Here is a 10,195-nt window from a genome sequence, read left to right as displayed (position 1 = left end):
GAGCGGTTGTAGCAATTGGTATAGATTGTCCCGAGAGTCTTTTCAAGACAGTGAGGATTGAATGTCGGGTAGTGGTACGAGGCAGCCGAACAGATCCGGTCCGCAGACAAATGATCATACTTCGAGCGGATTTGTTAGAGGCTTTGAAAGCATATCCCATTATTGCTGTTCAGCGACAAATGCACACATTAAAGCTAGAAGAATGGGATGCTGATCTCAAGTATCGGATAAGAGTTCACCAAGTGGATCTCTCCAAATATGTCAGGCGTGAAACAATTACCAGTTGACATCATCTCTTGAATACTATTTTCATCCCACGCCTCCCAAGATATTGAACCTTACATTCTCAGCGTTCCCAATTGCTTCAGTACACGTGCCATCTCGCAATTTCTCTAGAAGATGGCCCCCGCAATTCCAAAAGGATCCCTTGTCCTTGTCACAGGCGCCAATGGGCACATTGGCTCTCGTGTTGCAGACCAGCTCAGGGAAGCGGGCTATCATGTGCGGGGAACAGCTTGACATGTCTCCAAAGTCCAAAGTCTTAGGTGCTCTATAGGAAAAGAAATTTGGCGAAGAAACATTCGAGCTAGCAACATTGGAAGATATGGCCAAAGATGGGGCATTTGACGAAGCCATCAAAGGTAGACAACATCACGGAAGAGCAAAACATAAGCTAGTGAACTTCAGGCGTGTCCGGAGTTGTTCACGTTGCTTCCAATCTTACTCTCGATCCCGACCCAAACAAGGTTATCTCGGAAGTTCCAGCAGGTGTCAACGGAATCCTTCAATCGGCGGCAAAAGAACCCAGTGTGAAGCGGTTTGTTTTTGCCTACTTCTCCACAGCTATCGCAGCCCCGATACCTAACGAAGAACTTACAATCGACAAAAATGGATGGAACGAGGCAGATGTCAAAGCTGCATGGGCTCCTCCACCTTACGATGGTGACAGAAAATTAGCTGTACATGGATCGAGTAAGACGGAAGCAGAAAAAGTTCACTGGAAGTTTGTGAAAGAGCAGAAACCTGGCTTCAATGCCACCAGTGTTTTGCCAAACGCCAACTTCGGGAAGATTCTGGCCAAGGGTCAACTTGCCAGTACCCACGATTGGGTGACTAGTCTTTCGCAGGAAATATCGATGCCCTGAAGAATTCACCACCCCGTGAGTGTGGAAGGAACATGCAGAAAGAAGTAGCTGCTGGCGGATTTTTCAGAATAGTTTGTAGATGTCCAGGACACTGCCAGGCTACACGTTGCCGCTCTGATCAACCCGGAGGGTCAAAATGAGCGAATCCTCGCCTTTGCAGAACCGTACTATGCAAAGTAAGTGAAACTAGATTCGAGAGCCCCAAAAATTATCTAACAATGAGCAGTGATATTTTGAAAATCTCAAGGAAGCTACGACCAGATCAGAATTTCCTGGAGGACTTCGTTGATGACAACGTTCGAGATATATCGAAAGTCTCCAATGGGAGGGGAGCGGAGTTGCTAAAGAAAGACTTTGGATGGCCGGGCTGGCCCAGTTTGAGAGAGTCTCTGAGGCTCAATATTGAAGATCTGTAAGGATGTTATCATGCGTGATAGAATCGGAATTATACCAAGACCAGACGCAGCAGTCCATCCCATTTGATCACGTGAACGATATTCGCTTCGGTGGTACATTGGAAAGTTCCAACTTGAATGCAGCACACTCAAATATGTAATATTTAGTGTGAGGTTCAACGCAGTTGCCAATTATCAAGGCGCCATCAAGTTTTCCACTTCTTAGTCATATTTCTCGAGTTCCATTTGCTTCACTGTCCTCGTCCTCTCAGTGGCCTGGCAATCTTGCGTCAGACATGCAGCATGCAGCGGCACCACCCACAAATCACAGTCTTTCATCTGATCGGGCAAGGAAATTCGCACCCCACTAACCCGGCTGTTAACACTGCAACAGTGGCAACTCGGCGAGGCATGAGTAAGTCTTTACCGTCTGCGGCTCCGGGCAGAGCTGGCTAGAGAGATATGCTGGCGCTGGCCCTGCGATAAAACGTGGCGCCCCTCATGCCCTAAGTTCTTGATCATTGGATTCCCTCACATTTGTATGCCCAACCTCGACTTTCCGTTGATGTTTATTGGTGATGTGTCGGTATATCGAGACATTTCACGAGTACAGCGGCTGTCGCCTGAAGGACACCCTTCCCAACGGCCAGCCCACCCGATTCGCAGCCTTCGTCAAAGGAGTCACGAATTTCGTTTCTGGGCAAAACCATGGCGGTGATGGAGCGAACGGGGAGATTCATGGGGAAGGAGGACCGGAGCATCATCAAATCACAGAGAAGAACATTTTGCAGTGCGAAGATGCTGTGAAGGATCCGAGGCAGAAGGACAAGCCTGAAGAAGACCGCGTCTGTCCGAACCCGAAGTATTTGCGAGGTGAGGCGGCGAGGGAACAGATCGAGAGTATACAATACACCAGACAAACTGGGACTTGCCCAGTTTGTGCTGCTGTAGAGAAGGCTATCAGAGAAAAGACGAATCCGACTGTTATTGTAGGTTTTGTCCCGAAAATTTGCTAGCAAGACTGATGTTTGGATAGCGGAGGTTTGAGCGAGGCCACAAAACTTCAGCGAATGGTCAAAAGACACACGGCACTGCGGATCCAAAAGTGAGGCATTCCCCTGCGAATTGAGATGTCAACCTGCTGACCATTGGAAGGGGGCTGGGACAACGAAAAAGGAGCCAATTGTACACGGGCCCGTCATGGTTAGAAAGCCTAATAAGTCCAAGAAGAAGCAGTGAGTTTCTTGTCTTCCTGTTCGGAAATGATCTTGTCCTTGCTAATACACGATTCGCAGAGACGAAACGTGCCGTATGATGTAGATGGGGAAATAGCGAATGTTCATGGTATTGGAGTCATTTTAGAGTTGGGAACGAGAGCCTTTTTCTTGAAAACGTTTTGTTTCTTATACCCTGACATGATATGTATATGAACGCCAACTGAAAAGTTTTGGCAGGAATCCAACTCCTTTATCGTCCCTCTTCTTTTCCCTCCCACGACTACGTTTCTTATCCCATTTGTCGGGGTCGGGATCGTACTTGCGGGGCTTATGCCTGGGGGTTTTGGCATGTTCAACGTATTTATATTTCGCGGCAGCTTCTCGATCGGGCGACAATTCCTGTGGCTCGAGGTTCAGGTATTCCTGTGAATCAACGAGGGTCGAGCTCGACTCGAAGCCTTGGTAAGCGACGTCCTCCAAGTCGTCAACCAGCTCTTGAGCGCTGTTGTATCCTTGAGTCCAGCACTTTCTGATGACCCTGTCAAGTTCCGGTATTCTCTTTAGCCTAGGAAACTTGGCTCTCTTATAAAGTCCGTGGACTTCTCTCCAAGTCTTGTCGGAGTATGGAGGCTGACCAGTTGCCATCTCCCATATCCCAGACCCGAGAGCGAAGATATCGGAGAGCTGGTTGGGTGCATTGATCCCAGGGAGTTTGCTTCGAACCTCATAGTCGACTGTCGGTGGTGATCCATCGAGCGAGGAGCCTGCGAAGTCTCCCAGTTTTACGGTACCGTCGGCTGAGAGCATCATGTTGTGACAGCCAACTATTGAAATCTCAATTTAAAGAACGTCTGCAAGAAAGATCCACGTCTTACCGTCAACTTGAACGACTCCACAACGGTGGATATATGCAAGTCCTTGGGCTGCCTCGCATGCCCACTTCTTGACCATATCTTCTGGAGGCTGTGTATTTCTGTACCTCGATCGAAGACGCTTCCTTATCGTATCATCGCATCGTTCAAGGACCAGGCCGGAGGGATTGTCGACCTCATAACACCTCAAGACATGTTTGTTGTGTTGCTGGTTCAATCCTCGATATATCTCTCGTTCTGTTTCGAGATCCTCAATACTCCTTTGAGTTCCGATATCGATCTTGACCACCCTCTTTTCATCGATTGCGAGGACTAGCCCTGAGACACCATTGCCCAGGGGCTCCAGATTGTGTATGTTACCGTCCCATAGTCTGCATCTCGATTTTCGTTTTCGCCCTGGGTCAGACGACACTCCCATTTCACTCGCGCATCAGGTGGAAAATTCGGGTCTGAAGAACGATAAAAATCAGCTGAATAATTCATCACAAGAGATTCGTCGCTCATTACCTGCAAATCTTAGTGCGCTTGTGGAAATCAAATGGTTACTGAACAGTGAGGGTGAAGAGTATCATAGATGAATTGGTCACAACTGGGATCGCACGGAGCAAACGACAGAAAGTCACGACGGAGAAGAGGACATCAGCGCTGACAACCGGACACCCCACTTTGGGTGGTCTATCGGGCAGCCAGTAAGATTTGACAAGCGTGATTCCAGCGCATGGTGCCCAAGAAGTTCTCATGCATGCGATCGAAAAATATGGCGAGACTTGGGGCGGCCCGAAGGAGGGTCGTTACAGGCTCTCCGTGGCTGGGATTTTGGTGTTTGGACGGCGGCGTTTAACCAGGGTCTGCAGATGACATCCACCGCTGAGAGTCCATTTGACAGAATTCATCCACTTGCAGACGCACACATGCAGCTGAATGATCGGAGGTGAACTTTCCAGAATTGGCCAATTACCTGGATATGCGTTTAACAAAGCCTCTGGCTGAAATAGCCCGCGGGCTGAAGCACAGAGGGTGATATCACGTGTTTTGAGTCACGTGTTGTCTTACTGTATTCTTCCAAGCTATTGACTACTAAATGGCACGAGGAACCAATCTTGAGCTTATTTGCCCTCCTTCATGGGCTTTAGCCTTATGCGAGGGGCTGTGAGTGAGATAATTTCTTCCTAAACTGATTCGGCTACTTTCGAATTTCAATCTCCCCCGAACTACTGACTGAGCAACTTTTTGAAACAGAGCCTTAGAAACCATTAACTTTTGAATATGAAAGGATTGCAACGCAAATTTTTGAATTCATCCTAACGTTGCCGATTCTCAAGACCATTCTATGTGTCTACCGCAACGACTTTACTTAATTTGAAAAGCAAACTCCTTTCTTCAACACCAACCCACCTTCTCTACACTCTATTAAACAGTTCAATGCAATAAGACTTCATCTTATATCTTTATAGAACCACACCGCATCCTTCAATGATCCATCTAGAGGAGATATCATATACCTTGGCACTTCTCCAACCTGTATTTCATCAGCGTTTCCTCAACACTTCACGATAAATCACTCACCCTAATATATCCCAACCTCGGATACACCAACTCGGCCGGACTATCCTTCTCAGTATCCAGCATCTGCCTCCATTTAGCAACCTCTCTCGCCCTCATCATAATTCTCAACTCACCAACAGCGTCCTCCCCTCCACCTTTGCAACCTCCTCCAGCTTCAGCATCATCCTCTTCGTAACCCCCTTTCTCCTCCACTCAGGCAACACAAGTAATTTCTCAACCCACGCCGTGTGCGGCACCGTCTGAGTCTGCGGCTTATCCAACATCACTACCCCGGCTACTTCTTCTTTGCCAGTCGTTTGGCTGGTGACCATCTGTATGATAATGTGCCTGTTTCCACTCGCTACTTCTTTCGCGCGGTCTTCCCACCAGTTTTGCATGACAGGTTGATCCAGCGGTGGGATAAAGGTCGCAATGGTGTATGTTGGCTGCGTTATACAGGCTACATGGACGGCGACGAGGGAGGGAATGAGATGAGAGTGGACTTGGGGATCGTAAAGAATTGCTTCGTCCATCTTGGATTGGGAGTAGATTGGGATTGGGAACCGTTTGGCAGAACGACAAGTACAAAAGAAAGTTGAGAGAATGAAGTGTGAAATATACTCAAATCTTGGCTCCTTCTTAACTGAGTAACGCCCTGTTCATGACTTCTGCTTGTACCTAACTAAAATTAGGCAGAAGCCGAAAGTGGGGGTCTGTCACATGATAGATAATAAGACGCTTTCTCTGTCAGTCGAAGAGATATACAGAGGTAATTGAAGAAATAAGAATGGTCAAGAAAAGGATTGAGGCCGGGGCAGCGCAGCTCCGAGTTGTCCAATTCTAAGGGGCTAATCTCGTAACGAGATAAGCGAAACTACCCCTGAAGCTTGCCGAGCAAAGCTTCGGGGAGTCAAACGAGAACTGATCAACGGCTCTGTGACTCCGAAGGAAAAGATCTATTACTATCGAACAGACTCCAGTATACAGTAAGAAACGACCCCTTGACCCCATCATTACATCGTGAGATCTCAAATCAGTGACAGTCTGTCAACAACCTTTAATCGTGAACGACTCTCATCCAAAGATCGTCTTCCACCCCATTTCATCCATAACATCCATCCAAAACACCTCCTGACCCAGATCCGCCCTTTCCCACGTCTCCTTGACCAACATCTCCGCCTTGACAATCGGTTTCGCCGGCAAACTAAATTGGAACTCCTGCAGCCTCGTCGTCACAAACCTCCTCGCACTGGCGATATCAACTTCTCTGTTTGTTAAGCTGTTGGATATTGAGCTGGATGTCGCGGGTGTGAATTGAGATAGAGGATCGGAGATTGAGATTGGTGGAGGAGAAAAATGAAGCTCGCTAGCAGCAGCGATGAGGACAATTGGTTGGAGACAGCGGGTTCCTGAGGTGGATGGGAGCTTCTCGAGAAGAGAGATGGTGTGCATAGCAAGAGATATGAGGAAATCGGATGGTGGTTGAGTCGTCGGGATTGGGAGGAAAGGAGAGATCTGGTTGGCAGAGGAAGAGGAGGCGAAAGTGTTGTCGGTGAAGGGAACCCGTTTAAAGAGGATGGACGGAAATATGCGGTATATTTCAAGGAGGCCCGCGCAACGATAGGCTTCAGCAAGGTAGATGTATTGCTGAACTGGGGTGTTTTCGTCACCTGCATCCACTAGACTTGATACTGACGGAGTTTCGAATGAGAGAAGCTCTTCCTCCAAAGCCTGTGCTTTTGCTGTTGTTTCGATGGTTGCTATTGAATCCTGTGGGAACTCCATCTCCAATCCGAGATCCAGTGATAAGAAATCCAGCGATGATGCAGCATCTTGAGCTTTGATCTTCCGGTAGTTTCGAATAAGTCGACCCACCTGTGCGAATAATTTTTGGACTTTTGGTGCAACGCCGGTCCAAGGGTGAGGAAAGATTTGACCTCCCTCATTCCCTGATGTTGAACTATCACTTCCCGGAGTCATTGAAGTATTCAATCCCTCCATATCAAATTCCCCAAAGCCAAATTCGTCGATATCGTCCTCTACGAAACCAGCCAACATGTCCCAATAAAGGATGCACTGCTCGAAAAAGTCGTTTTGCCGCCGTGCCCTGTTATCGACAGCACCTACTTGCTGGTCAAGTCTGCGCCTATTCAATCTTTTCGCTGTCTTCAAGTGAACCAGGCCCAAATCTTTCGGGTCATGCCATGCGGTCGTTTGTCCAACCAGAAGCACTGTCAACAGAGTCTTGTCGAGATTCTCGGAAGGATCTCTGCCTCCTTGAGGAACCCGGTAAAGAGACCTGTATGTTTCCCGTTGCATCTGTATCCCGACGGGAGACATCCGTGGGAAATGGTTTGCGAGATAAGCTGCTGCCATGCTTTGTATAGCATAGTAAATAGGAGCCGACCCATCCCATAATCGCCCGACTGTCGACCGGAAAGGATTGAGTGTGCCGTCAAACGATGAGAAGATCTGACACACGTAGCTGAAGTAATACTCGACTAGCATGGTTGGTAGATGAAGTAAGAATTCAGGGACTGTGGAGCGGTGAAGTTGCTGGCGAATCGCTGTGAGACTGTCTGTATAGGTACCCGAGTCTCGTCGAGTAGCGTCCATGGGCGACTGGTGATAGTTCATGCTCAATGGGCTCTCAACACCTGGCTCTCGTTCCCCTTCGACAACAGTGTTGCTTCCGTCGGCCGGCTCTTTCCCCGAATCATTATGTTCATGCCCCGAGACAGAATTTGCTAAGTTGAGAGCCAGCGTCCTCGATTCAGGTGGAAGCGAATCATTTGAACCCTTCGATAGCAGCTTCTCATGCTTGGTTGACCATACCAATGCCTTCGGCTTGTAGCCTGGGCACTCTATGTTCTTTTTCACGCATTGGTAACAGCCCGGCTTCATTTCATCACATTTCAACTATAAGGAGTCAATCTTTGTTCCAAGACACTGGAGTCAAGGACGAAGTACTCGTTTTGTCTTGCATCGAAGACAGCCTCCTCGTGACTTCGGGGCTCTTCGTGGATTCCCAACCACATTCTGGCGAGGCCCTTGGCTCCCCTCCTTTGAGCTCGAATCGGGGGCAGGCGAACTCACCATACCGTGCCTTATCTATTCGGCCTTCGAAATCAAGAGTGGGGGGTTTCAAGACTCAGCACAATATAGCAGTCTGTATATATATAACTTGTTGCAAGAAGATACAGGGTATGCATGAAGAAAAGAAACAGCTGCTCTTCTTCAAGATCCGTAGATGCCCCAGGCTAGGGCTAAAGCGGATTTATCAATGTGTTGGTCAACTTGTGATGCCACCGCGATTGTCCCGCAAAGATATAGTGGATTGTGGCTTGGCCTAGCCACATCACGTGTAAGATCCCTGTCATTGTTGAAGAGAAACTGAAGCCCGGAGTTGTCGAGTCATGGTGGAGCATGTTTGAACGAGTCCCCATTTTCAAGCAAAGCAAGGCTACTTTCATGGTATCCAAAAATGAAAACGAGACAGAGTGAAAACGGCCGACCTTGAAACCAGTACCCCAAACTCCAAGCTGAGGGTTCCCTAAGAACCAGTAATTGTTCAAGAAGTCGCTGAATCAATTCCTCCCTGGTTAATCTTTTCCACCTGCTTGAAAATTCCCATCGTATGCTCCCAGACAGTCTTGCCAACCCCTTTCTCTCGATAATCTGACAAGATTTTCTCATTACCACTGATATCCCCATTCCAGTTCACAAGATAAGCTCCACTTCCGACTTTCCCATTCGAGCCCTTGCTAACAGAAAAGTCCTTTGGGAACGGCACTCCTGCTGCCAATGGCGCACCTTGGGCGGGCTTAGCTGGAGGATATATTCCGCTTGAAGCCAAAAACAATTGTCTTTGCCCAGTTTCATCTGCGCTAACAAAGAACAGCGAGAGTAAGGGCGTAGCAACCTTCATAAGAGCCCTCGCCCATATCGGCAACTCTCTCGTCAAGCCCGTATTAACGACACCTGGACTCGTATGTAGGAAGCTGATCCCATGCTCTCGAGCAGCGAATTCCTCAGCCATGAAATCATTCATGACTATTGTGTGAGCCGCACATCGTGCTCCCGAGAATGTAGTCTTGAGGTCGAGGTCCGTGAGATTTATGGCACCTTCGTGCCCAGCTCCTAGGACGGAGAGCGTTCGAGAGAAGTGTGGGGGTTCTGCGCTGGCGGTACGAAGCTGGGGAAGGAGATTGTAGACGAAACGCATGCGAGAGTAGTAGTTCAAAGTGAACTTGCGGTCGAGGCCTTCAGGATTTTCTGTTACGAATTTGTCAGTAATGTTTTGCGTGGAGTAATCTATTGTACGGAGTAGGAACCCACCATTTCGGCCGTTTAACGTCAAATTCCCTTGCGTCTGAAAGAGAAGATTGATCTTCTTCTCCCGCTTCTGAATCTCTTTGCAGACAAGATCAACCTCCTTGAGCTCCGTGACATCTGCCTTCAAGAACTCCACCTTCCCCTCCTTGTTCAATTCCCTGCATTCTTTTATGATTCGATCTGCGGCTGAAGCATTTCGTCCCACCAGGTAGACTCGCGGAGAAATTGTATTTTGGACGAAAGCCTTGAGGGTGAATTCTCCAATTCCACTTGTGCCACCAACTGTAATTGATTAGCATTCGTATAAAGAAGCTATGCATGTCGTAGAATACCGAACAGAGCTACAAGGTCAGGACCAAGCTCTCTCAGGCGGGCATTGGAGGCGTGGACGACATCGAGGGCTACCATCTTTGATAGATCCAGCAGCTATTGAGGTTGGTTCGTTTTGAGGCCAGAATGGTCATGGAACAGTCATTAGAAGTAGATCCATTTCAACATCCGGAGGGTGGAAGGCTCCCTTGCATAGCGCATGTTTTTGAGGAAGTGGTGCGGTCAAACTCGGCCGCTGGGAAGGCATCCACGACGCGTTCCGCAGCCGTGAAGCGGCCTCCTCCGCCGAGTTTCGGGTGTTAAGACGGACAAAAGTAAAGTCCGCAACTCCAGTCCAGGTTGAATATTTGAGCCGT

The 10,195-nt window shown here is 48.4% G+C and overlaps 6 protein-coding genes across 6 annotated transcripts; 2 read left to right on the top strand and 4 right to left on the bottom strand.

Annotated features, from left to right (window-relative positions):
* Positions 1–399: 399 nt before the first annotated feature.
* K444DRAFT_648373 (NAD(P)-binding protein) lies at positions 400–1,561 on the top strand (the record flags this gene model as incomplete). The annotated part of the gene is made up of 6 exons (XM_024885453.1): positions 400–501; positions 557–641; positions 688–1,095; positions 1,128–1,160; positions 1,225–1,321; positions 1,393–1,561. 6 exons carry the CDS (start codon positions 400–402, stop codon positions 1,559–1,561), a joined length of 894 nt encoding a protein of 297 aa, XP_024727392.1.
* Positions 1,562–1,889: 328 nt separating this feature from the next.
* Positions 1,890–3,176, top strand: K444DRAFT_269528 (uncharacterized protein). The gene is made up of 5 exons (XM_024871464.1): positions 1,890–2,529; positions 2,577–2,645; positions 2,696–2,775; positions 2,836–2,903; positions 2,995–3,176. Exons 1-4 carry the CDS (start codon positions 2,119–2,121, stop codon positions 2,858–2,860), a joined length of 585 nt encoding a protein of 194 aa, XP_024727391.1. The 5' UTR covers positions 1,890–2,118; the 3' UTR covers positions 2,861–2,903; positions 2,995–3,176.
* K444DRAFT_670194 (kinase-like protein) lies at positions 2,944–4,047 on the bottom strand (the record flags this gene model as incomplete). Its single annotated transcript, XM_024887598.1, has 2 exons — positions 2,944–3,581; positions 3,633–4,047. 2 exons carry the CDS (start codon positions 4,045–4,047, stop codon positions 2,944–2,946), a joined length of 1,053 nt encoding a protein of 350 aa, XP_024727390.1.
* Positions 4,048–4,785: 738 nt separating this feature from the next.
* On the bottom strand, positions 4,786–5,788 carry K444DRAFT_621855 (acyl-CoA N-acyltransferase). The gene is made up of 3 exons (XM_024881990.1): positions 5,309–5,788; positions 5,196–5,258; positions 4,786–5,148 (listed from the first exon to the last, which is right to left on the bottom strand). The coding sequence occupies exons 1-3, from the start codon at positions 5,705–5,707 to the stop codon at positions 5,065–5,067; spliced, it is 546 nt and encodes a 181-aa protein (XP_024727389.1). The 5' UTR covers positions 5,708–5,788; the 3' UTR covers positions 4,786–5,064.
* A 460-nt stretch (positions 5,789–6,248) lies between these two features.
* On the bottom strand, positions 6,249–8,273 carry K444DRAFT_648371 (uncharacterized protein; the record flags this gene model as incomplete). The annotated part of the gene is made up of 2 exons (XM_024885452.1): positions 6,249–8,093; positions 8,145–8,273. 2 exons carry the CDS (start codon positions 8,271–8,273, stop codon positions 6,249–6,251), a joined length of 1,974 nt encoding a protein of 657 aa, XP_024727388.1.
* Positions 8,274–8,745: 472 nt separating this feature from the next.
* On the bottom strand, positions 8,746–9,917 carry K444DRAFT_547805 (NAD(P)-binding protein; the record flags this gene model as incomplete). The annotated part of the gene is made up of 3 exons (XM_024876328.1): positions 8,746–9,449; positions 9,513–9,791; positions 9,842–9,917. The coding sequence occupies 3 exons, from the start codon at positions 9,915–9,917 to the stop codon at positions 8,746–8,748; spliced, it is 1,059 nt and encodes a 352-aa protein (XP_024727387.1).
* Positions 9,918–10,195: the final 278 nt, after the last annotated feature.

This window comes from Hyaloscypha bicolor (genome assembly GCF_002865645.1).
Source record: "Hyaloscypha bicolor E unplaced genomic scaffold K444scaffold_183, whole genome shotgun sequence".
NCBI classification, from domain to species: Eukaryota; Fungi; Ascomycota; class Leotiomycetes; order Helotiales; family Hyaloscyphaceae; genus Hyaloscypha; species Hyaloscypha bicolor.
This window is presented reverse-complemented; position numbering and strand designations above follow the sequence as displayed.

Coding starts and splice junctions, on each gene's coding strand:
- K444DRAFT_269528 (XM_024871464.1), top strand. CDS start 2,119: ATGTGTCGGTATATCGAGACATTTCACGAGTACAGCGGCTGTCGCCTG. Junction 2,646..2,695: donor ACGGCACTGCGGATCCAAAA/GTGAGGCATTCC, acceptor GACCATTGGAAG/GGGGCTGGGACAACGAAAAA. Junction 2,776..2,835: donor AATAAGTCCAAGAAGAAGCA/GTGAGTTTCTTG, acceptor CACGATTCGCAG/AGACGAAACGTGCCGTATGA.
- K444DRAFT_621855 (XM_024881990.1), bottom strand. CDS start 5,707: ATGGACGAAGCAATTCTTTACGATCCCCAAGTCCACTCTCATCTCATT. Junction 5,259..5,308: donor TGGAGGGGAGGACGCTGTTG/GTGAGTTGAGAA, acceptor AAATGGAGGCAG/ATGCTGGATACTGAGAAGGA. Junction 5,149..5,195: donor CGAGGTTGGGATATATTAGG/GTGAGTGATTTA, acceptor GATGAAATACAG/GTTGGAGAAGTGCCAAGGTA.